Raw genomic sequence first — 27,329 nt, 5'->3', positions numbered from 1 at the left:
TGTCATCAGCATAGCAATGGAAGGAGATCTCAACCAACTGAACCAGACTAATGACACGGCCCAGAGGAAGAATGTGAAAAAATGTAGCCCACTGGTAATTTCCAGTCTCTAAATACAGACTGAAGTGGGAGGCAGTAAATAAATGTCTCTTCTAAAGTTTCCCATTACTACATAAATGAAGTGCTAAAAAAAAAATGCATTTCTTCCTTAGTAGCAAACATTTGTGGTGAGCAACCAAGAACTTCTTGAGAAGTCTAATTAAGTGACGTAAATTATAAACGGGGCCTAAATTTGCTGCATGTCTACTTAGAGGAAATGCATTTTTATCTTAAGGTAAATAAAGGTTTGTGGCTCCAGCAGAAAGATCATAACTCTGAGCTCGCTGCACGATTCTCTGATTACACTTCATCAACAATATGCATTCATTAGCCACAGCAGTTTGACTTGAGATTTTAATTTAAGGCAACATTGTATGAAAAGTTAAGTGAAGCAGGACCTCAGAGGCAAACCTTTGCCTAATGTGCCGTTTATAATTATCTGAGTGGGGGTGGAAAACCAGTATAAGCAAACCCACCCTGCAGGCGTTGGTTTTTATTCAAAGAAAAAAAGGCAAATATGGGCGCCAGCAGAGATAACCTGAGCTGCTGTTATATCAAACAACACCCAGAGGAACAGGAGAAAACAATGATGGGACCCAGAGAACATCTGAAGAACCGATCATAACCAGGAAAAATGTTGGGAACAACAAGGAAATGGAGGATAAAATAACAGGATGTGCTAAAATACATCTGGATGTGACCAGAACAAGACGAGTAAAACATCTGGAGCACAGAAAACTAGATTTGGTCAAATATCAAAACATTCAAGCTATTTAGGTCCCTGTTGATTTTTTTTCTTTAATTTGGGCCTTATTTTAAAATTTTTACCCAATTATTTTAAAAAGATTCGGCTTTAATGTTTATACAGCAAACATTAATTTGGTGTTTTTCTGCTATTTCTGCCATCAGCAGAAAACAGAACTATTTCTGGTTCATAGCTGCTGCCACACGTTTCTCAGCAAACCGCCAACAAGATTAGATTCAGTACAATTCCACATATTGGGAGGCAACATAATGCAATACAATATTAAATTACATTATCATGAAGAAAAACATATGCGGCCAAATTAATACATTTTTAAATAATAACAAAAAAAAAATTTTTTTTACAAGAAAGCTTTGTATTTTTATTTATGTAATGAAATGATGGGGATAAATCCATTTATCCATTCATTTGGAATAAAATCATCCTTTCTCATTTCAACTGCATCTCCATGAGTGGAAGTTTAGTTTGGCTACAAATGCTGTGAATGTGAGAGCGAGCATGGCTGCAGGGAGGTGAGTCAAGCCTTTAAGTAAACACAACATTATGTCCAAAACAAAGTCACTGTTCTGGTTGAGTTCTCCAGTTTTCTTTGGTTTATTAAAGGAGAGGCTCCAGCTTCCTAAACCCAGGTTCAGAACATCTGCAGGAAGAAATGTCTGCTTTAAACACGCTGCTCCCCTTCATGACTCCCACACTAAACATCTTTGGTAGCTCAAGGATTTCTCAGCTGCTTTGAGTGAAAATGTAGTTGTTCAAAATCAATGGATGAAATGCTGTCATGTAAATAATAAATGACCTTTTCTTTTTATCAAGTTCAGAGGACTCCACATTCACATCCCGGCGGTGGTGAGCTACATTGTATCCACAGCTGCTCTGGGGCGGACTGACAGCAGCGAGGCGGCCGTACATCGGGGCCACCGGGCCCTCTGACCACCACCAGGAGGCAAAGTGGGAGAAGTGTGTTGCCGATGGACACGACGTCTGAGACGGGGGGAGCGGGGGATCGGAGCGGCAACCCATCAGTTACAGAACAAACTGCCTAACTCCTGCAGCACTGTTACAGGAGCTGGTAACTGGAAACAGATCCAGGAAGTGAAATGGCAGGTAGGACACAAGACAAAGTTTTATATTACAGTTAATAAAAAAAGTGAAATGTTTACAGGTGATTATTGAACTGTACTTTAAGCTATAATATTTCTGCAACCGTGATTGCTGAAGTTTACATTAAGCTGCTATGAAACAGTGACTTGTAGCAGAAATGTCAGCCTAAAGAGGGTCCGTTTGGATTCGGATGCTCCAGTTTAGCGTAGACTGTCGTCAGATCGGCGCGATCACTGGTTCCTGTTGACTCTGGAATATTCTCCCCCTGAGGAAGGTAAAGAACACAGGAACCAGGTCAGAATAACAGCAGTAACCAGGTTCCTCTCAGCAGATCGCTGCGTCAGGACCAGGATGTTTGGTTCTGTGGTTCTAACAGGTTAAAGAGAGCAGCTGGCTGACACATTCAGATGCTAAAAACAAAATATCTTCTCAGTTTAAAACAAGAAAAGTACTCTGTGGTTTGAACTCTGTCATTTGTATTTGGACCAAAGGCTGATTTTCTCCAACAGGAACTCTGAGTTTCTCTTTGGACGCTAAAACAAACCCAACAGCTGCTTCACATTCAGCTCTGCTGTTATTAACCTGCAGGCTGTGACCCCCAGACTATTATCCATGTCAGGATCACCTGTTTAATGTAGACAGCATCTAAATGTGCGTTATGTTTTAATATTATCTTATAACCCTGCATGCTAACAACACCATCTGTTCCTGAGGCTTCACCTGCTTTGATTCCAGGAAACAGGAAGAGGTGAGCCACGCCTGACCACCTGGAGAAACATGAACCTGCAGGGTGGCAGACTCTGTGGGATCAGGTTATCTCTGCCTTTGCATGGAAACTGCTTCTCTATGCTGGTATTAAATGTCTCGCTGCTCTTTGTCTCCAGCTCCTCAGATGTGGTCGACTTCTCCTCCTTCTCTACCAGGACCACTTCAAACCTTTTTCCTTGATTCTCAGCCACTAAAATCAGCCTGAAATCTGCAGGTTTAAACTCTTTAATTTGGAAGGTGGAACATATAAGCCTGTCAGTTTCCATGTCCACAGAGAAGCTGAGGTCCCAACAGGAACATTTAATAAGAGGTCTAACGTTTTATGGCCATGGAGGCCTTAAACAAGCATCAAACTGGTTAAACAGAACATATATGTTTGCTCAGTGACGTCTCCACCACTGGTAAACAATGACTTAACCTTCAGAGAGGAGAGAGCAAACATCACTGTATCCTGGTAACACTATTATCTTTATCTGCACGTACCTGACTGTGTCTGTTATCCTTGAAAAGAATTGGCGTATATTGGACTTCGTCCTCTTTTATGGTGTCTGCAGGAAAACAAGTGAATGTTGCTGTTAAAAACAATTTCTAAAAAATCAAAAACAAATGAGTTCTAGTGTGAGCCACCAGAACTGACAGACTCCTGGATAGGTGTTGAAACTTTTTCAGAAAGAACCGAGCAATAGTCCTGTTGCCTCTGATTTAAGGTTTGCTGTTGCAATGACCCGGATAACTGAGAATCTGCAACATGAATTAAATTTGACTATTTTCCGCTATGAAGAAAGGAGCAGTACTGGGATGTAAAGGCTAGTACTTGTATAGCACTTTAACTAGTTTGAGTCCGAGGACCTCAAAGTTGTTCCAGAAACTTAAAATGCTGAACTTGAGTCTTCTCTAAAGAAAGTTTTATCTGGAAACAGAGAACAAGAGGAGGCTGAGCAGCGAGCCTTGAGGAACTCCAGAGGTCAGAGGGGAAGAAAACAAAAGACGGAATATGAGATGAGTTTATTTTTTTATCTGAAGGTACTTTTCGTTTTTCAACTCAGTAAAAGTTTGCTCAATATTTGAATTAGTCAATGAGTGTTTCACAACTTTCTAAAATGTTCTTGCAGATACATTTTGGATTTTTAGAACTAATATAAATTGTCAAATTATTTTTATAATGTATTTTATGGCCATGTGAAATGTTCAAAACAGAAGGAAAGTGTAGAATTGCAGTGTTTCATGTCAGCTAATGTTGCTGTATTATCAATAGAGGAACCCAGCAAGTATAAAAGGCTTCACTGAGGAAACCAACGCATAAAAATACATGAATCAGTCCAGCTGTTTAAACAGAGGCAGAGAGGCTTGCAGGTCTCTGGTTAATGTCAAAATGATAAATGAGCTAAAGAATGTTCTAATGCAGAACCAGAAGCTCAGTGTTTCATGTTGATTTATTCAGCTCTGAACAGCAATGATCTGCTGGTAAAGTTTTTGCTGCCATTACAGGAATATGATTAATGTTTAATTCACATCCTATATCTGATTGATTTTCTCAGGCAGTTCTCTTAGAGCACCAAGCTGCACATTTCCTGAACTGGTTTCCAGTTTCAGCCAGTTTGAACAAATGTCCACAATCACCATGGTCTCTGTGATTTCCTGCTAGATTAAAAACAGGAAATCTGCTGCTCTGTTATTTCCTTTTGCTGCTGCTTCTGTTTCACATTCAGACAGAATATTATTCAAAGTTTAATTCAGTTTCTGACTGCAGGGATGGCAATGCATTAACTAGCACCATGTAGTATCAATAAGCTACAGATAAATCAGGAGAAAATGTTAAATCAGAAGCAAAAGCATCTCTGATGGAGGAGTCGCTGTAGAAAATCTGATGCAGCTGCTAAATCTGATCTTTCCACTCAGGAATTTACTCAAACCTTTATCGCCAGTTTGTTAGGGTCACTGGAGGCTTGCATTTAACTTTAATGATGTTTTAAGCAACATTACTGAGTTTAAGGAGTGAGGAGAGGCTTTCCTTTGAGTCTGAGCATTACTGGCTGTTATGAAAGTCTTAATTGTGAGGTTATCTTTGAATTTGGCAGAGGGTGGACTGTTATAGCATTTCGTTTAAATGGACTGTTTATGGACCAGTCTGCAGATAACTTCATTTTAAATGTTCCCCCAAAGATCTGAAAACTCCCATAAGCACTTCTAATAACTCATAACAAAATGCTAATTAGTCCAAAAAACTTATTTTCATTAAATTGGCATCTGGTGTTATTTTTAACCATTTAATTCCCATATTAAACAATTTTCAGGGTTTCCTTTTTTCACCTCCAGGATATTATCAACATTAGAAACATTCTGTCCAGGATTTATTCTGGAAACTAGTCCATGCGTTTGTTACTTCAAGGCTGGACTATTGTAATTCTGGATTACTGATCGTGGGATATATGAATCATTTTTCTTTTCTCAGTCGTCACACACTTTACCAGAACTTCCTTGAGGCCAACCAAAAGTTTCTCTCTATAGTTTCTGCTAATTTCCAACATGCCTGAGTTTTAGTTTCTACCACCACAGAAGTCATTCTTGCCCACTGTGGTGGGTCTGATCTCCACCAATGATGAGTCCCACTACAGGGAGGAGGTCAGCAATCTGACACAGTGGAGCTCCAGGAACAACCTGATCCTGAACACCAGTCAGACCAAGGAGGTAATGATGGACTACAGGAGGTCCAGGAGGACTGAACACCTCCTCTCTACAGGGGGAGGTGGTGGAGGTGTGGACAGCATCATGTTCCTGGACATTTACATCTCCTCTGACCTCCTGGACCATAAACACCTCCCACCTGGTGAAGAAGGCCCATCTTCTTCCTCAGGAACCTGAAAAGGTCTGGACTTCCCACTAAGCTGCTCATAAACCTTTACAGAGAGGAATGACCTAGCATGGGTGGTGAGAACAGAGCAGGGGATTGTGGGATGCCGTCTGCAGAATCTAGACTCAATTTATACAGAACGAGTCCAAAGAAGGTCCAGATGCATCTCCACTGATCCCCATCCACCCAGGCAATGCCCTGTTTGCTCCTCTCCCATCAGGTAAACACTTCAGAAGCTTCAAATAATAAACTTAGAAACAGCTTCTTTCCAAGAGCAGTGAGGGAATCCCCCCACTGTTACTAACCCGTCATATGTTATAATTAGTGTTGCGACGATGCCATTTTTTGGCCCCGATACCTGGCTGTGCAGTATCGGCCGATACCAATTCCAAACCGATACCATCTGTTTGAAAATGATGTGTGTGTATATATGAAGAACAGCATACTACTTGGATGTAAAATAATTGCTATCATGGCTTTGTCAAGCTGCTACCTTATTAAAGCAGGAAAAAGACTAATACAAAGTGAATCCAGTAGAACTAGTGAGTGTCGGGAGAGAGAAGGCTGCGTTCAAGTGACATACAAACATCAAAATGGTATATGTGACCTATTTGGTGGTACTCACCGATACATATACCACCATTTTAGTGCGGTATCGGCGCCCCGGCCGATACTGGTATCGGTGCAACACTAATTACAATCACCTTATTGTTACTGCCTGCTGCACACTATCATCTCAGAATATCTAAATGCTCATTGCGGTGAATTAAGCCTCACATCATCATTGCACAAAAGCACCTTATTACCTCATCATCTGTTATCTGTGACTCATGAAGGACAACTAGTTCATACAAACCTTTGAATCTTCCTTTTATTTTTGTTATCTCTGTTGAAGGAAAAAAAAACAATGTAACCCTTGTTCATTGACTGTTTGGTTGTCTGTTTGCCTTCATTGTGTGTGCTCTGAACCAGAGTGGCTAAAAAGGAGATTTCACTTCAGTGACAATAAAGACTCTTCAAATCCTTTAAAATTATGCAGCACAGCTTTCCTGTAGGTGGAGAACTGCTGCAAACTAAACTGAAGATGAGGTTGAATATGTAGTCGGATATATAGCGAACAATAAATGCTAAATGATGAATAAATCAGAGCAGCAAACTTCTGCTGTTCAGGCAGAAATGATTAGAGTGACTTAAATAATTTAAATACATTGTTGCTTGCTGTGCAGAGCTGGAAAGCACCTGAGGTATAGACCTGTCCTTCAGGTCTAATTACAGAACAGGCTGTGTTACCTGTGGAAACCCCCATCTGTTCACCTGGTGAAACAGCGGCTCAAAGGAGCGGGATCATATGATGTAAACCACCAATAAACCCTTCCAGGAAGAATCTAATGACTATTCAGTTCTATTCAGCCCTGCTGACTGAATCTGAGACTTCAGTGGAAATCCCAGAGAGCACCGACTGTAAGGTGAGCTTCTGCTTCCCGGTGCAGGAAGTTTTACTCAAGGTGTTCTCTTCAATATCTGCCTCTGTCACCGCCAGGTTAAAGAAACCTGATAGAAATCTATTATCTCAGCTCATTTAGATGGAGACGCACGTCTGCTGGTCTCTGCTGAGTGAGATGTTGAGGAACACCAGGTAGAACATGAGGAACATGGTGCAGAGTTATTATTGGGCTTTGTCACCCAATCTGTACCAGAACCACGATCATTTACAAATGCGTAAACAGAATTACTTAACAGAAGGCAATCTTTAGTTTTTCTTGCTTTTTAATTTTTATTTTGGTGATTTCTTTTACATTTTGTTGTAATTGTGTGAATATTGCATTATTTAATGGCAATAACAAAAATGGAGAAAACAATGGTTAAATCCTGCTCTGAGCATGCACACCGAATAAGTCACATGGCAAACATTTTAATTCATTTCAATATTTGATTTTCGGTGTAACTAACTACGCACTCCAACCGTGTTGATCAAAGGATGGATCCATTTGCACTCTTTCATCACCTAAAGTTATGTATTTGTAAGAAATGAACGATGTGGCCACTTTAACGAGGTCTTCTATCGTCTTTGATCGGTCCACCAGAGGGCGCATTCACAGCAAAAATATGTAACACCTCTGTAGATTTAATAATCAATTTTCTAATACAATGCATTTTTGTGCAAAATAATGATGGTTGTCATCAAGGGAATTATAGCATGTTGTAGTAAAGTATGGAAATCATTTTTCCCCCAGTGCTGTTTAAACTGATGAAGCTAATTTAATGGTGAAACAAGGTATTCTGTGCATAAAGCAGCTAATGGTTCAGATCGGGTACATGATTTGTTGAAGGTGCTGTGTTCCACCATCTTGCATCAGGACCAGGGATGCAGGCAAATTTTTCTGCTGTTCAGGTGCTCCAGGTGAATTAAAAGACTTTCACCAACCACAAATAATGCTATTCAATAAACACCTTATAAGTACCTCAGAATAATTAGGTTTTTAGGTCTTGATGCTCAACAAAACGTCCGTCTGAAGGGAAAGATTAATGCAAAATATTTCACAAACTGAGACTCAGATTTTATAATTTGTTATACATTTTATACTAAAATTATCAAATTAATAAGTTAATCTTAGAAAAAAAGAAAACTAACAAATACCTGCCTTGTCTGACTGGTTGTTTTTTACCCAGGATCCTCTGCTTGATCATCCAGAATGCTCCAACAACAAATACAATTAACAGCACAGAGATACCAACTCCGATGAAATCTGTCACAGAACAAAACACAACAATTAACAAAATTTAGTACAAACTATCTCAAAATAATATAATTTAATTTTTAAATTCTGTGATTGATCTTACATGCTCTTTGGTTACCACTACTTTCTGTCTCATTGAACCCACATGCTGTCCTCACGTTAACATGGAGAGTCTTGTTTTCTGCAGGGTTGGCTGCTACACATCTGTAGGATGAGTCTCTGTCCTCTTTGTGGACAGTGATGGGTAAAGAGGAAGCAGAACTGTTCTGGTTCTGTACTTCCTGGTCTTTGTACCACAGCAGAGACGTGGCTTTGTCCACAGAACAGAGCAACCAGCAGCTGTCAGAGCTCACAGTCAGGGTTTCTACTGCAGGAGTCGGAGCACCATCTGCAGAGAGAGTCAAACCAGCACAGTTAAAATTTTTTATTAAAAAAGTCACCAGAGACAGAATAATGTCAGTTTTCTGAGAATGTGTGTGTTTTGAATTATTCTTTCCTCCCAGTGAGGTTTTATTTCACAGATTTCCCTCTATTTACTTCCTGTTCACTAAAGGATGCATTTGAAGTTTTTATTGATTAACCATAAATGTATCAGTTGATGTTCATCTAGAAGAGCTTCCATCTCACTGTCCTCCAACAAAAGATCATCAGGTTCACTTTCTAGATAAAAATCTGAGTATGACATTTTTAATAACTATACAGTATTTTGTTTTTTCTATGCTGGGAATGGTGTTACTGGGCAGTCTGATATTCTTATTTTCTATATTTACTTTTGCCTTTGTGTGAATCTACATGCTGGCATTTGCTTTTCACTTAGTTGCTGGTACACTTGTATTTCCTCACTATGACACAATGAAGGATGTTCCTGCTATATTTCTGATTAACCAAGCAAGAACAGAGCCTCTGCAGAGGCAGGACCCACTCTCTGGAACAGGTGCAGATAAAGAATGCTCAAACTTTAACAACTTTAAAGAAACTCCCAAAACCTATATTTTAGAATTTATTTCTATTAGTTTTGATATCCTCATATAAACGTGTTGTTTATTCCATTTTTGACTATTTACTAGTTAATGCTTCCCTTCGACTTGACTTCTTGTATCTATTTTTTATCTCATTTCTTGTCTTATTGTTGTTGTGATAAATGTTTCTTGGCTCCTTTCACATTGCTTTACAGCAATTTGGTAGTTTGGTAGCGTAGGTGACCGCCTGAGTTAAATCCTAACAAAAACACAGATGTACGACAGACTTCTGCAATAAAACCTAACCTGGGTGGCTGTGGTGGATGAGGTGAAAGAAAAACAAGGATTAATGGCTATTCTGAAGACGGTTATTCACTGAGACCCAAAAATAAAACTTTTCCTGACCCACAAGATCCTCTTTGGATCAGGACTTCAGACCCGGCAGCTGCTGTGTGTCTCGCTCAGACTGGATGAGGGGCTGATGATGGGAGACTGATTTCTGACAAAAAAAACTAAAAATATGGCTTATGATTGCTCATCTGTTTCTCTGCCATTTAGATGCTTCTGTAATTTCTGTGTAAAATCTACCGTCGTGTCTTTAATATTAGAAATTTATTTCACTAATTATCCTAAAATACCTTAAATTACACAATAATTCTAAGTTGTGGGAATCAACTTAGAATTATTGTGTAGTGGGTAGCAATTTATGATTCAAATGCCATTCTGAAGGCTAGACTGTAATTATAAATTGATTGTGATGTAAAATCAGCCCAACAGATCATTTATGGTAGAAAATACAATAAACTTTGTATTAGTTTAGCCTTTCACTGAGTTAGGGATGAGCTCAGACATCACTAGCTCGATGGTCTAATGGTTTCTATCTCCAGCCGTCATGGGGGAGAGGCTGGGACACCTGGACAGGTCTCCAGTTCATCACAGGAAAACAGAGACACATGAAGGACAAACAGTTGGACTGGAAGAACATGAAAGATCTCACAGAAAAGACCAGGGCAGGATTTAAGACTCACACGTCTTACTGTAAGGGAAAAACAACAATTGGTCCGCAGAGTAGCCCTAAAGTTAATCTGTTATCATTTATGAAACATGACTCCAGAATTTCTGTTGCAGTAAAGCTAATAAACCTCAAATATAATGAGTTTCTGAACTTTGAACCTGTCCAAAAAAAAAAAAAAAACCCAAAGCAGGAGCATTATGCTGGATTTGTTTCTTCTGGGAACTGACGGTTGGTTGTTGTGTTTAAAGGAGAAGTCTGGTCAACAAGGAAAAATCAGGGATCATTAGCTATAACTAAAACTAATACATTTGTGGTTATTTAATTAATTTAGCGTTAATAAGAAAATAAAAAGCATAAATTGTGTCTGGATCACTGTGTATGGGGGCGGCCATCATTGCCCATATTTGGGCAATGATGGCCGCCTTACATCACATCCTGTGAAGTAGAATCGTGGAGATCTGACCGCAGTTCTCCGCGCTTTACAAGCAAACTCAATAGGAGCTGTTCTACACAGCTGCGATTGTTCACTGTTGAAATTCACGAGAGCTGTTGTTGAAGCAACAATGACGGCTGCATGGCAGTTGGATGTAACAACTAACAATACATCGGGTAAAAATGGAAACATTATTTTTTTCCCCTTTCCAATTCATGATCCACCGGGTTCTTTTGTTGGAATACCAACTTGCCATCTAACACGTCATCTGTAGCCAACATTTAGAAGAAGAATGTACTCAAGATGACATGAGAGCGAGGATTTTCGGTAGGTTTTTCTTTTTTATAATGTAGAATATACGGGAGCTTTTGTTTACCAACCAGAGCAGTGGAGGGATACAACACACTTAGAAAGAATGCTCACTGTTGTGAAGCCCACTTATTTTATGTGACTTTGGTTTTATTTTTTCTAAAGTCTCTTGCAAATTTCATGAGTTTCACGGGTTGCAGTTTTTTTTGGGCTTGTTTCTGAAAGTGAAGTCGATTGTTTTGCCTCTAAACTAAGTGACGCTGAAATATCCCTCCGCCTCATAACGCGCTGCAGCTCATCCTGACAGCAGCTCATCCTGACAGCAGAGTAAACTCAGAAGGAGCCGCTCTGACCATATTTTCTGCAGTTTACGGTGCAATAACTGATGATAACTGCTGAAAGTAGATTAGGCGGTGCAGATCACCATTTTGAGCAGAGATTGGTTCTAAAGATGAGTTTTATACTCATCTTCTAACACTGCAGAACCCAACCCATAAACCGTACTTTAATGCTTATTTGTTGTCTTTTCATGTCTCTAAAATGTAAAATTAGTATTAATTTAAATTTAAATACTTAATGCCGTGTCTATCTTTGTATAAGAGGTTTAAAAAATATATTTCGGCATGAAAACTGATATTTATTTACAAGGGGACAGATAGAGCATTGGGACTTGCTCTACAGTCGATACCGTGACCTGACGTCACAAATGGGAGGAGGCAGTACTGTTCTTCACCAAGATGGCTGCCCCCACTAAAGGACCTTCAAATGAAAATTACTCGTAATTAAAAAAGCTTCTCATTTATTGAACAGCATGTAATAATTTTATATTTCAAGTACTTTCAGCAGTTTGAATTCTGATTTTGACCGGACTTCTCCTTTAACAGGCCTGATGACTTCTGTATTAACTTGTCTGGTTCTGCTAGTTAGTTCAACAGTTAATTTGTCTTATGATGAGTCTAACTTGCCTTTCATGGTTCACATATAAACTTCATTTTTCTAGACCAGTAGGCTAGCTCTTTATCACTTAAATTTTCCTCCGTTTTTAAATTGTCTTCAGCAGAAAACCAACATTTAGCTACAGAGCCTTGATGCTGCTGCTAGACCTTCAACTAAAGTCGAGTTAGAAAGTTATCTATGGAACTAATTTTTACCTTGAACAGTAGGTGGCGCTACTAAACGACAGAAAGTGGTTAAAAGGGAGAAAACATAAAAACAATGGAGATTAATCCTAAAATGGAAGCAGATAACTTTGAAAAACTGATGAAATATCATATTTTTGTTGAAATAGTCCATCTGAATTTATGGCATTAAATGATTATGATTGATATAGATGCTTTGATCATAGCTAGACACAGAAATAAATATAATTAGGACAATTACACACATTGCTGCTTCCCCCCCCCCCCCCCCCCCCCCCCTTTGAGTTCATTTAAAAACCTGAACATAATCAGATCTATATGAGTTTATAGCAGGAACATCTTCATCTGATTGTGGTTGTAATGTTTGATATGAGAACATTCTCAGTATTTATAACCTGCAGTTAAATATCTTACCCTCAGTTATATAAAGGTTATTTTAACTGTAAATTCAAGGAGCCAGAAGTTTTTTGTTAATCGGAAGATGAAGATGGTGCAGCAACAAATAACATGAATATCATATTGTTACAATCCCATGGATCTGGGCTGTTGGGGTTCTAAGAGGCTGTTAGTATGAAACATCAACATAAAATTTCTATTAAAATGTGACTTACCATAAACTGTCAGAGAATAAGAAACACTTAGAGCTCGTCCTCCTTTTAAATCGATGTTATAAACTCCAGAGTCGCTCTTCTGCAGGTCTGTGATTGTAAAGAGTCCAGAGTTTCTGTTCCACTGAAGTTTATTTTTGTATTTTTCCTCATACATTTTAAGTTTCTTTTCATCCACCATTGCGATGATGGTCGTTCCTTCTAAAAAAAATCCAATCTCCAGCAGAGGATCTGGGAAAGTGATGTTTCCTCCAACAACTCCTGTCAGGTTCTTCCTCAGTTCCTCAGCAGCGGAGAATCTCATCATGGCTGTAAAACACCAACAGATGCAGTCAGAATAAAGTCTCCTAAAAACCTCCTGTTACTTTGTGACATCAAACATTCCTTTTAATGTGAAGTTATTGTCAGCATCAGTGTATCAGAGCAGGCTAAACCTTAAGGGTTGACTTCTGGGCCACCCACACTGGCTCTTATATACACATAACACAAATAATAAATAAGTCAGGCTTTTAAATGTAGAGACTTTAGTTTTAGTTTTTTTTTCCCCTCTTTATGATTTTATGCAAGAATTTCCACAACAGAATTACATTAATGGTACAAAGGAAATATTTTTGTATTTCCTTCAGTCACTCGGCTACAAACTGCTTTATTTGTTGATGAATGCTAACTATTACTCCTGCATTTCTAACATTTACTGTCCCTTGCAAAAGTATTAACCCTCTTGGCTTTTTTCATGTTTTGTTACCTCCCACATCGGAATTAAATGGATTGATTGAGAGTTTGCATAATTTAATTTACAGATAACTATGACAGAAAAACTAAAGAACACAGAACACATCAGCGTGCAGAACTGTTCCCCCCCTAAAGTCAGGACTTTTAGAGCCTTCAGCAGCAGCTCCAGCTGCCTGCGTCTCTGTGTCTCTGTGTCTCTGGGTCTCTGGGTCTCTGTGTCTCTGTGTCTCTGGGTCTCTGGCTCTCTGGGTCTCTGGGTCTCTGTGTCTCTGGCTCTCTGTGTCTCTGGGTGTCTGGGTCTCTGTGTCTCTGGGTCTCTGGCTCTCTGTGTCTCTGGGTGTCTGGGTCTCTGTGTCTCTGGGTCCCTGGCTCTCTGGGTCTCTGTGTCTCTGGGTCTCTGTGTCTCTGTGTCTCTGGGTCTCTGGCTCTCTGGGTCTCTGGGTCTCTGTGTCTCTGGCTCTCTGTGTCTCTGGGTGTCTGGGTCTCTGTGTCTCTGTCTCTCTGACTCTCCACTTCTGGCCTCTGGGCTTTCTGCCCGTTCCTCCAGGCTAAACAGCTGCAGCTCCTCCAGGCTGGACCGTTTTCTCTGGTCAACAGAGATCTTCAAGTCTAACCTCTCAGATTCTAAGTTGGAATCTGGACTTTGACTAGGCCATTCCAACAAATTAAAATGTTTCCCCTTAAGTAAGTAAGTAAGCTTTATTTATATAGCAGCATTCAGACGATAAAAACCACAAAGTACTTCACAATAAAAACACCAATAAAACAACACAAAATAAAAATCTAAAAAGATAAAAAAGATAAAGCCAACCGAGTGTTGCTTTAGCAGTCTGATTCGGGTCATTGTCCTACTGGAAGGTAAACCTTCCCCCTGTTAAAGGGGAGTTTTCCTCTCCACTGTCGCTTCATGCATGCTCAGTATGAGGGATTGCTGCAAAGCCATCAACAATGCAGACGACTGTCCACTGTGGCTCTACGCTCTTTCAGGAGAAGTGAATGCTGCTTGGAGAGACTTGATGCAACCTGCTGGGTTTCCTTAGAGAGGAAACTTTCTGACTGTTATAAGAATTATAATTCTGAAGTCACTATGGCCTCACACCACTCGGAGAGAGGAGGCCTGGAGACAAGATGTCTGTGTATAAGATCCACTGTTGCTGAGTGCAAAGCTGAATGCCGCGTAGATACTGTGCAGCATGGTGATTGTCTAGGATAAACTGTCTTTGTTATGTCTCAAGCCAAGGTCACTGTGCAGTTATAGGGGGAGCCGGAAAGTGAGACAGGCAGAAACAGGGCAGACGCAGACTGCAGCGGGACCGTGGGGTGCAATTACTTTCCATCTATGTGATCTCTGCTCTGTTTCTCAATAAAAGTGCTGGAACTATATCACCACCGTCTCCTCATTTAGTAAAGATGGGAACTCAGTTATCTTTGCTTAGAATTCCATCTACATTTCCTTTAACACTGACCAACCTGGAGGATTTGATGGAATCAAAAGTGACTTGAGCAAATATTCAATGCAAGTTGGCGCTGTATGTGGACCCTCAGTCGGTTAAATAAATTGAATGTACAAATAAATTTAATTGAAATGAGAAAACAAAGACGGGCTAATCCAACTTTCTCCACATATTCTAAACCGGGCCAGGACTGTTTTAATCATTAAAACCACAGGTGTTGCTTTATGAGCTGGGAGGTTACCATGCAGGGCACAGTTTGCATCTAGGATGGTGTTGAGGGTGGAGTAACCTTTACCAGAATAGTTGTAGAGCATTACACAAGAAAAAGGTTCTGCCCAGATGATTGGGTTTAGAACAAGCTGCAAGAAGACCCCAACGTTTGAGAGAGAGAACAACGACTCATTTAACAGCCTTAATTCTTCACATTAAACTGTTAACCATACTTTTGTAAAACCAAGTACTGATTAAAGCCGGGATGATATTAAAAGATTTAAAAAACATCTCCAATGACAGCATCTCTTCACATATTGATAAACTGTGAGGTGATGATAAGCAAAGCGACTAGGAAACTGAAAGATTCTGTGAATCTACATCACTTTCCCTTCTTGCCTCCATGAGACCAGATTCCCTGACCTGGACCAGAGATGGGATGTTGATGCTCAGGAGAACACGGCACCAAGCAGTTTATAAAATCCTGATGTTGGACTGGATCACATACAGACGCATCAAAGTTCAGTTCAGCTGTGCTGGATTTATTTATAGTAATATTCTGTCAGTTCTGAATCTGCCTCATGTTTATGGAAAATGAAGTTCTAAAGGAGAGGCTTTCCTCTGTTTCAGGAACAGAAACTTTTTTCAAACCAGAAAGAATTTGAAATCATGAAAATTAACCGGTCATTTTTAAGTCAAAATCTAAAACATTTTTACATCCCCTCTGTTCTGTGTAAACTGATCAGTGGAAACTCGAGCATTCAGTTCAGCACCAGGATGTTTGACTGGAGTAAATATTTAGTTTCTGGAGCTAAAAGCTTTCAGGCAAACAGCACATGATCATCCATCTGGTTTCATTTTTCCATGATGGATGTGAGCTTGGACACCACCCTCCTCTCAGCCACAGAGTCCAGAGTGCAGCCCACTTCCACTTATTATCATTACATTATTCAAACCATTTTTTGTAATTGCTGAGGACATCAAAAAAAGTTAAAGAACAAAACAGCTGGACTGAAGTTCTTATAGTTGAAAACATTTGGTCTTCATACAAATGGGTTTCCTCATTTCAAAGCTATTGAGGGAGAGGATCCAAACCTTTAAAGCTGCAGGTTCCATTCTCACCTGCAGGCTGGCCTCTTATAACAACAGGCCATCGTTAGTGCTGCTATTAGCCAGGCTCACTGACATGTTTGGTCCCGTGCAGGAAGGGATGAATTGTTCTGAAACTGATTGGATGTTGATCAAAGTGGAAATCTGCGGCCTCCTCGTCTGTTTAGACATGAAAATGGCTTCTTACTCTCCTCTCAAACCGTCCATCTTCTCTGTATAAAATGCAAACACTTTGGTCCAAGATAATGTTTCTTGTCCTTGAGGTGTAGATGAACAGCTGAGTCTGGCCCTCCTGTGTTGAGGCATGTGTCTTTGAAGATAATGTTTAGTTTCTTCAGTGAAGAGGTCTGGATATGTCTCACTGCTCTAAACTGCAGACACCAGGTTGCTCAGTTTGCATTTGGGGATTTTGAAAGTTCAGTTTGGTCTTAGCTTCTCCCAGAACTTGTGTTTGGAGAAAGTCCTTCTGAGTTTTTCAGATGTTCCTGCAATGTAGGGCATAAGAATGTTTTTGGTTTTCTTCCGTGTTGTGTTCAGTGGTGCGTTTTCTGGACAAAAGTCCAGTGAGGATATCCACAGGTTATATAACATTGTTATTTTCTCTTTGTATCCTGAAGTGCTGAGAACTGCTGTGTGTCTTTCTTAGTCAGCTGAGCAGGTTTTTACATGTTTCCTCTGATGTTTTGATGATTTATCTTTAGGAATGAGGTCGGAAGGCCTCCTTACCATCACCCTAATCTTCAACTTCCTCTACAGATTCTTTACTAAATTTGGGTCAGGACTCTATCTGGGCAGTTTCAAAACGAGAAAAAAACACGTCAGTAAAATTAAAGGACTATTTTAAAACTAAATCTACAGGGTTATGATTAGATTTAGGCGTAATTATGTTTTTGGTACGTCTCAGGTTTGATAACAAAAGTATCTCATAAAATCACCATGATGATTTATTTTTGATCTAACTTCACCCCTGATCTCATTTTCCGAGAAGCAAACTGAAATGGGTCCAGTGTCCTGCTCCATGAGGATATGTTATAATGTAACTTATTGATATTTAGATTGTTATACATTTGACTGATCACTGACCTCTAATCACACTGCAGCCTTTTTCATATATTTCCATCTTATAGCAGCAAAGAGAAGCTCTTCTTTAAGCTTCCTCTAGTTATTTATGTCTGAGGTTTCAAAAATGAAGTCAGAATCAGAACCAAAGGAACCAAGATAAAATCAGTATCTGCGACACCATTTTGGTTCGCTCCATTATCAAGCATCACAACGACCAAAGAAACAACCGCTGGCTGACGTCCATTGATCTGTTGGGTCACAGCCTATTTCAGATCAACTATCCAATGCGTGTTTGTCCCAACAGATTAAACACTTTGGCCCTGGATGGTGTTTTATGCTCTCAGTGTTTTTGCCTGTCTTGTCAATAAAAACTCATAATGATTGCATAAAAAATATTTCTGCTCTGCTAGAGGAACACTTACTCTGGAATAAAGAAAGGAAAACAATTCTTTAAGCAAATTCATATTAAACAAAGAGGCAGAATCTTTGCAGAGTGAAAGGAGACAAAAGACACTACGTAGTGGAAGAACTCAACTTGTTCAGTTCTGAGTCACTTTGCTTCCCTCTGATCTCTACTTACAGATATATTTATTCACATTTTTATGTGCAATAAGAAATCCCATAATTTTGATCACTTAAAGGATTATTCAGCATCAGCTGCTTTCCAAACATCACCACCAGTGTCCTGTCATGTCTGCATTTTGACCAACATTTAAACACGTTGCTTCATTCTGTAATTACAGTAAAGACATGCGGTCTTGCTACCTGTGGTTAAAGTGTCACGAACCAGAAACCAGTTCCCCTGGGTTTTCTGCTTTGTTTGGTGCTAAAAGCACATTGGTGTAACATTTCTTTAAGAAGAAATTTAAGAAGTAAGAAGAAATTAGTCATGTAATCAGACAGACACACGTTTTGATGTGTTTCTGTATTCTCACATCAACTGCAGCGTTTAGGTTGTGTTTGATGCGACGGCATCTTAGTGGTGTTTCTCATTTAAACTCAGAATTAAAGGTAGATTACAAAAAAAAAAAAGTCATGCCATCAGTTAAAATAAAAAGCTAAAATAAAAATTACATCCGGGTTATTTTTCCATCCATTACTTCCTTGCTCAGTTACATTCTTCCTACATCCTGCCTATATCGGGCAAATTAAATCAAGCTGGAAGTATCTGTAACTAGGTCTATTTATCAATAAGCTATTTTCTGCAGGGATGATATCATCTGTAGAGAGGAAAAGGATGGACAGCCATGCAAAACAAGGATGCAAAACAATAAATTATATAATCATACAAAAGACACAGACGCAGCACTCTGAACCTTTGAATCGATGGCAAGGGTCTGTAATTGTCTGTAAATTCTCTTAAAATTATACCTTAGCGGAAGTTACACCGTGCCGTTGGCTGTATTCATGTAAACAGTGTTATCTCTACTGAAAACACTGGCCTTGTTCCTGTTTATCAGATCAGGTCAGTTTAATTTACAAGAAACAAGTTTAAACAGTAAACAGACTAAGTGGAAAAAAAAAGAAAATTTCCAAAGGCTTCCTTGGAAAAGCATCAGCCATTTTCCTCCAAGAGTTTTTTAGTTTCAGTTGTACTCTTCTCTCCTGTTTTTTTCTTCAGTAAAAACTGCACTCCTAAAATGGTAATCCAGGGTTTAGCACTGAGCACATTTATATTTTACTAACCATGCTGTATAAATGCTAGGACATCTTCATGTCTGAGACAAACACTGTCAGATAAGAGACAAAAGCTTAGATGTAAGACTGAGAACAGGACAAGATCTCTAAAAAAACTTCGGGCCTCAGACTGAGCTGATTCAGAGAGCGACATTGTGAACATTATATAATTATATACTGTGGCTCCAGGGGGCGCTGTTGCTCCGCTGAGCATGCTTGACAACTTCAGGGTCTGCATGCTTCAGAAGACCCTGGTCTATGTAGGCTGGGGTCCTTCCAGCTGGAAGCCAGGAAGTGAAGGTCTAGTCTTCACCTGCTTTCTGCTGTCAGCGTAACTTATTTCGCCAAGTTATGTGATGAAGTAAAGCACAGAGCCGTGAAGAAGTAAAAATGGATCCAGAACATTTTATCCATTTTTCTGTTGTTTATTTAGTCTTTGAGGAACTTCAGCAGTTGTACCGTCGTAGCAGACGTTTGTTAAAGGTCAGCTAATTGTTCATTTCCAAACATACTCTCCTGCTCTCATAAAACTCGTCTAGTTTAAAGATTGATCTCAGCTAAACTGTTTTCCAGACTAACAAACTAAAACACTGAAATAAATAGATCTCTACTCTGTCTTCTGTAACCCCAGTCGGTCGAGGCAGATGACCGTTCATACTGAGCCCGGTTCTGCCGGAGGTTTTCCTTCCCGTTAATGGGGAGTTTTTCTTCCCACTGTCGCTTCATGCATGCTCAGTATGAGGGATTGCAGCAAAGCCATGTACAATGCAGACGACTCTCCCTGTGGCTCTACGGTTCCCCAGGAGTGACTGCTGCTTGTCGGGACTTTGATGCAATCAACTGGTTTCCTTATATAGGACATTTTTGACCAATCTGTATAATCTGACCCAATCTGTATAATATGATTGAACTTGACTTTGTAAAGTGCCTTGAGATGACATGTTTCATGATTTGGCGCTATATAAATAAAATTGAATTAAATTGAATAAACCAAACAAAAACTGTTAGATTTCATCTGAATGAATTACATCAGTTTTTAACGTCCACTCAGTGGTGACAGCCAGCAGGAGTTTGGAAACAAGGATGTTCTATCCGGGTATAGCGAGCCTGGACAGCTAGCAAGGTGAGTTGACTGTTAGTTTAGCAGGAACAACATCTCAGAAAATGTCAGAGCACTTGGAGAATAAACAATAACTTAATAAAATGTTATCTGAGGTTTACTCAGCTCCATTCAGGCTTAAAAATAATAATAAAAAAACTTTATGTAAACAAAAAATATAATAAACTAAACTTGAATCAGTTTTTGCTCTTTTCTTCCTCCTTTGCCACTTTAACAATCTGCCTCAGCCCACAATGAATCATGGGATAGGCCACGAAGAACACACCAGGCAGAAAAAGATCTGAAAACCTCCAAAGAGACGTACTAAGAAATATGTCTGAAAAGATGCTTGAACCATCTTAACTGAATCCTTTCGATGCAGAAAAGCAGCAGCTCTGCTCTGAGCTCCCCCTATGATGGAGCTCCTTAGGGGCCCAGCACCGACTAAAATCGAAAAAGCTAATTTCAGAACTTGCTGCTGCTGTCTTGATTAATTTCTCAGGTAGGTAAGGTTGAAAAAGTAGGAACAGTAAACAGCTTTTTGGTTCAGCTATTTGTGCACCAAGACAGAGCAGAACGGAGCCATCATCATGGTAACCTGACAAAAGCCAGCTGTATGTTGCTCCGCCTAGCTCCACTCACATACATCTGGGACATCGCTGGTAGAAAGTGATTTCTCCAACCAATTTTATGGTCTGGCCAATCAGGACGCAGGGCTGGCATTTCATAGATGTAACGTAGTGGAGACGCGACCGTGACGTGAGACTGTTTTGATAGCAATGGCGGCTCGTCGAGGAAGCAAGCGTTAGCATTGATGCTGCTATTTCTTCCGTGTTGTCCAATCTACCTAATATTGTTTCTTTAAAAGAACATCAGAGAACGGCTCTGAAGGCTTTTGTTGATGGAAACCATGTTTTCGCCCTTCTCCCGACCGCATTTGGCAAGTTTTGTTTTCCGGGGCACGTCCGCGTCTGCAGCGGACGTGCAGACGAGGACGCGCCCCGGAGCAGTTAGCCGCTGACCGTTAGCTGTTAGCGCTAACTATGTTAGGAGGCCTTTAGTCCTCAACGCGGTCGGCCCGGAATTGACTCCGACCCGCGGCGCTTTGCCGCCTGTCTTCCCCCCTCTTCCTGTCAGCTCACTGTCAATAAAACGCGTGCCACTAGAGCCGCAAACACATTATTATTTTTATTTTTATTTTTTCCTGCGTCGCTATCATCAGCGTCACGGGTTAGCTTCGGTGTGAGTGGTTGAAATAGCACGTTGATAAAGATGACAGACAAGTGGCTTATCCAATCAAATGCAAGAATTTTTGATAAGGCCCAGCCTTCAGTAAAGGCAATTCCTATGGCGGTGTCCCAGATGTATGTGAGTGGAGCTAGGCGGAGCGACATACAGCTGGCTTTTGTCAGGTTATCATCATGGCACACAAAGCTCCAATATGTCCATCAGTGTCCTGCTCCTTCCTGCCATCGATCATGAACAAGACATTTAGATGCTTGAACTGCTTCACCTGAGCCAAAGACTTAATTCTTACCCTGAAGGAGCAAGATCCTCTGGATTTTAAGATGCAGATGCCAACAGAACCACGTCAGGGTTCACACCAGGATTTTATTCGTTAGTGTAACGTTAAATATCTGGGGGTCGGGGGACTGGTTTGTTGTTTCATTGCTAATTTATTTATTCAACCATGCAGCGGAGTGTTGCATGCTGCAGGTCCAAGGTCAAGGTGACTGGGGGGACAGTGGGGGGGTAGGGTGGGGGGGGGGGGGACATGATGGCATGCATTGATAATTGATATCGGTGGGGGGGGATGTTGGTCAACTCGCCACGCTGATGGCTGGGTGGGGGAAGACACTCTTAGCTCTTCTACTGCATCTGGACTTTTTCCTCCATCATAAAAAGCTGAAATTGGGGAAGAACAGGTAATCCGAAACTGAGAACTCTGTTCCTCCAATCCAAGATTCCAACAGAACCCGGTCATTAAGCTGTCTGTCGAGCTGAAGAACTTTACTGACGTTTTATGTTGCTCTCAAACATCCGTGTTGTACTGTTAGTTTAGCATTTAGCACCGTTCAGCATTTCCTTTTTCTTTTCTGTCAGCCTGGGAACGTTTCTCCAAACGCTTTTATGTTTATCTTGTCTATAAAGAGGGTCGCATGTTTGCGAGAACTCTGCAGATAATCTGCAAAAAACCAGGATGGGACCCTAAAGTTCTCAAACCAGACATTCTCTTCTCCAGAACAACACCTTGACATCCTGTCCATGAAGACCAGAAACAGAGCAGCGAGGAAGAGCAGCCCTGATGGAGTCCAAAGCAAAATGGAGCAAGTTTGACTTTTGTGGACTCCGCCCTGTTCATGCAAGGACCAGAAAGCACTTCTGAGTTTCTCCAGAACCACACCCTCACACAACATTCCCCACAAAATTAATCAGAGAACAGTTATAAGCTTTGTCCATGACCACAAGACCCATGCAGAAAACAATTCCCAAACCCCTTCAGCTATTCTGCAACAACAGAGATCTGTTTCATTAATCTGGAGCAAGGAAGAAAGTATGAAGTTTATTTTGTTCCAGAAGTATTTCTACCTTGTAAGCATGAATTTGAAGTTGTAAAGAGAGTTTCATTCCAAGTTTTGTATTTGTATAATAAAAAAAAAATCACAAGTAAATTTTTCTTTACACCTGTACAAATAATTTTTTTCCTCAATACAAATCAATAAATGCAACTACACAAATCTGCTGCTGTGAGTCACAAATTTAATGTTACAAGTTACGCCTTCATTTTCACTTTTGACACAAATGTCTCAGCAGTAAAAATTATCTGTAACTTGTGGGTAGTACCCTTGATTGGACAGCAGGGGGCGCTGCCTGCTCCGTCAATCTGTACCAACCGGGAATAGATATTTGGCTACTGCCTTGTTGCCTTTTAAGGACCCTGCCTGCATATGCCTTCGAAGGACGCAGCTGTCACTACCCGATCCCTGCTCCGTGTACCTTCAGGCAATTTTTTTTTTTTTTTCTGGAAAACCAAAAACGGAAACTACTTCTGTTTTTCCATTTGCAAATCAAAATGGGAAAACCAAAAACAAAGCCGTTTTTTCTTTCCTGTCACCACAATTTAGAAACGAAAAACCAGAAAAATTTAATGGAAAAAAAACGGGCCGTTTTTGAATTTGGCCAATTCATTTTTCCATTATTATGGGGTAAGAGCGCTGTCAAAATAGACTTGTACATAAAGGACAGTGGTCCGTGTATCTTTTGGTCATTGGATTTTGGTTTCAGACACAGGAATTGAAAAAACAAAAACAAATGGCCATTTTTTTTTTTTCAATTCCTGTGTCTGAAACGAAAATCCAATGACCAAAAGATACACGGACCGACAGTCGTGTGCATATTAGTCAGAAGTTGTGCATAACAAACATTTGTAAACTCATAATAATTGAAATCTCATTCAAAACATACAACATACAGTTGAAATAGTTACAACTTTAATAACTAATAAATACTAATTTTATGACCAAGGTACTTTTTATCAGTTTGATTAAACGATATAATTCAACATAGAAAAAACTGAAAAACGGCCGTTTTCCCGTTTTGTGGTTTCTGCACATAAAACCAAAATCCATTAAACGGCTTGATTTTGTTTTTTTTGTTTTCGCCCCCAAAACGGAAATACCATTCAATTTTCGGTTTCAGAAGTGGGCTTGGCTTTCAAGCCCGCCGGTCCGGTGCCCTTCAAAATAAAGGCATGGCATGGAGAAACTTTCGTTGTATTTTCTGCCCTCATCGAAACTTCTGTGTTTTAAATTAAAGCAGGTCTAATACATATATAAATATATACATATATTTAGATGTAATATATATTTATAATTTTTATAGCTACAGGGTTTACTCGGAATAAAGTCATCTATTGAGTATCAGAGAGATTTAACTGCAACAGGACAACATGGCAAATTTGACACTCAGGACAGGTATTTTAAATGACCAGCAGATGTCGCTGTTCATTAACGTGACAGTTAATCACCATATCCAGCGTATTTTAACACCTCATAGTCAATAAATGGAACATTTATGAAACGGTGAGTTGTGTGTGGAACTTTATTTTTGTGGGGGAGAATTGTTTTAGATATATATCTGGGAAAACAGCCAATTTAAACAGGAGTGAGGTAGAAACAATAATAGATCGATCGATCGATCGCTCTCTCTCTCTCTCTCTCTCTCTCTCTCTCTATATGGTCGAAAGAATAGAATTTAAAATTCTCCTTCTAACGTATAAAGCCCTTAATAATCAAGCTCCATCATATATCAGAGCTCTGATTACCCCGTATGTTCCTAACAGAGCACTTCGCTCTCAGACTGCAGGTCTGCTGCTGGTTCCTAGAGTCTCTAAAAGTAGAATGGGAGGCAGATCCTTTAGCTATCAGGCTCCTCTCCTGTGGAACCAACTCCCAGTTTTGGTCCGTGAGGCAGACACCCTATCTATTTTTAAGACTAGGCTTAAAACTTTTCTTTTTGACAAAAATTATAACTAGTGGCTCATGTTACTCTGAGCTACCTTTATAGTTTTACTGCTATAGGCTTAGGCTACTGGAGGACATCAGGGTCTAATTTTCTCACTATATAGAGTTCTACTGTTCTTCAATTATGCATTATGTGTTGTCATTTCTGCTTTAACTTTCTGTTCTCTCTCTTTTTTCTTCATAGTAGGTACACCTGGTCTGGCGTTCTGTTAACTGTGACATCATCCAGAGAAGACGGCTCACCCGCTACTACCATCTAATGTAGAACAGATTACTGGATCAATGTGTGCTTCTGTGCTTTTTTGTCTCTCTTGTTGTGTCTCTGCTCTGTCTTTCCGTTCATACTGAGCCCGGTTCTGCCGGAGGTTTTCCTTCCCGTTAATGGGTGTTTTTTCTTTCCACTGTCGCTTCATTCTTGCTCAGGGATTGCTGCAAAGCCATGTACAATGCAGACGACTCTCCCTGTGGCTCTACGGTTCCCCAGGAGTGAATGCTGCTTGTCGGGACTTTGATGCAATCAACTGGTTTCCTTATATAGGACATTTTGACCAATCTGTATAATCTGACTGATTTTGACTTTGTAAAGTGCCTCAAGATGACATGTTTCATGAATTGGCGCTATATAAATAAAATTGAATTGAATTGAATTGAATTAAAGAGTCGATCTCTTTAGTAGAGGAATGCAACAGTGGCAACGCCAGAAAAAATCCCGTCCAAACTGCCGACTGAAGGTTTCTTTTTTTGGGGAATCTGGCATTGACACAGGCGCTCTAAGTAAATAATTTCTAACAGGTACATTCACATTAGCTCATTGAGTTATTTTTAATGGAATTTAAACATTATTCAATCACACTTTATATACATTTATTCTTGTTCAATACAGAAATGGTTTCTGAAATAGAAAACAAACTGTTTATGGGCGGTGCAGACAAGAAGGGCAAAAATCCTCTGTACTGCCTTAACAGCCTGGATACTAATTATATCCAGTAAATAAAGCATTTTTTGTCTTAAATAATCACATTTAATAAATACACTAAATATATTTTTTTTTCTTGATGTTCAGGATGGCTGGAGAAGTTATGGGAGCGAGTATGGGTCAAGGCGGACCCCTTCCAAACTTCATGCGTGAATGATGCTACAGATACCTCTGCTCTGGTTATTTAGACAGCATACAGGTGTCAACTAATGACGTCACAGATTCAGAACTGTCCCACCTTATAACAGAGGTAAGGCAGGTTTTAAAATCCAGCTAAACAGTATACTAAGTTTTTTGCTAAAAAAAATTAAGTCCTCCGTACAGGTTCTTCTTTGTTGAAACATTTCACCTCTTCTCTAAGAGACCTCTTCAGGCATGATAGTTACCAGTAAAGTCAGCCTTATAAGCAGTACTTTTGCAACAAGTTCACGATGGAAATCGAAACTGATTAGTCACATGCAAAAGAGACCATCCGTCCAAGTACTGATCGTTCAAGTCTTATTCCTGGCCTGTTCTCAGAGGGCCGAGTCATGCTTACAATAACAGCACTGGAAGGGAGACAACTGGACCCGGAGACCTCCATGGTCCAGTTGATCAGTCGTTGGGCAGAGGCTATCTTTTGCATGTGACTACTTGTATCGATTTCCATTGCTAATTTGTAGCAAAAGTTCTGCTTAACTGGCTGAGTTTACAGGTGACTCTTAGACTGAAGAAGTCTCTTGGAGAAGAGAGATGTGCGTACATGAACCTGACCGCACAGATGAACCTGTTGAGATTTTTGTTAAAAAATAAAATTTCTTGTTTGATTTGCTTCTCAATTTTAATATTAATCAAGGGGAAAAAATGAAAAAGATAAAAGGGAAAAACATATAAAAGCACAGCAAAAGGTACGTACAGTGCGTGCAACCGTACATCTGCAGGAACCCCTGTGCACAGATTAAATTCTGTTATAGTAATTACAGTTATGCTAAATATTAGCCTATTATTGAGCAAAAGGTTATATACTGTAAACTACCACCGAAAAAAGAATACTGGAAAAAAACAGTGCAATCAGTTGTCATTTGTAAGTTTCCAAAAATTATTGGAAAAATAAAGCTTGTTTGGTCTTCAGGTAAACAGAGCAACTGATGAGAACATAAATGATCTTACGGATGACATTGTAGGCTGTGGCTATACTGGAAAGGTCTCTGTGGACAAAAAAGACCTCATGAGGTAAAGTTTTTTTTTTCTTTCAATTATTTGCTAAAATCAACCCTGGGTCTTTCTGCAAGGAGTTTGCATGTTCTCCCTGTGCATGCGTGGGTTCTCTCCAGGTACTCCAGCTTCCTCCCACAGTCCAAAAACATGACTGTTATGTTAATTGGCCTCTCGAAATTGTCCTTAGGTGTGAGGGTGTGCGTGAATGTTTGTTTGTCCTGTTTGTCTCTCTGTGTTGCCCTGCAACAGACTGGCGACCTGTCCAGGGTGTACCCCGCCTCTCGCCCAGTGAACGCTGGAGATAGGCACCAGCACCCCCCGTGACCCCATGAGGGATAAAACGGGTCAGAAAATGGATGGATGGATGGATATTACTGATTATTCAAATGTGTTATTAGTGTCATGTAACTACTTCTAAATGTGTAGAAATTATTCTAAGCACACTGGATTTTGTAATTAAATGCTTTTGTGTTGTCTTTTATAAAATATGTTTTACAGAGCGAT

The 27,329-nt window shown here is 39.9% G+C and overlaps 1 protein-coding gene across 1 annotated transcript in view; it reads right to left on the bottom strand.

Annotated features, from left to right (window-relative positions):
* Positions 1-576: 576 nt before the first annotated feature.
* LOC105923642 (CD48 antigen) overlaps positions 577-27,329 on the bottom strand; it is an 86,935-nt gene continuing 60,182 nt past the window's right edge. The window contains exons 4-6 of the mRNA XM_036137626.1: positions 8,227-8,331; positions 3,217-3,281; positions 577-2,230 (exon numbers count right to left, since the gene is read on the bottom strand). Of these exons, the coding sequence (XP_035993519.1) occupies positions 2,126-2,230; positions 3,217-3,281; positions 8,227-8,331 (275 nt within the window). The 3' untranslated portion in view covers positions 577-2,125. The remainder of the gene's footprint in view (positions 2,231-3,216; positions 3,282-8,226; positions 8,332-27,329) is intronic.

This window comes from Fundulus heteroclitus, chromosome 5 (genome assembly GCF_011125445.2).
Source record: "Fundulus heteroclitus isolate FHET01 chromosome 5, MU-UCD_Fhet_4.1, whole genome shotgun sequence".
NCBI classification, from domain to species: Eukaryota; Metazoa; Chordata; class Actinopteri; order Cyprinodontiformes; family Fundulidae; genus Fundulus; species Fundulus heteroclitus.
The sequence above is the reverse complement of the archived record's forward strand: the minus strand, read 5'-3'. Positions and strand labels throughout refer to the sequence as shown.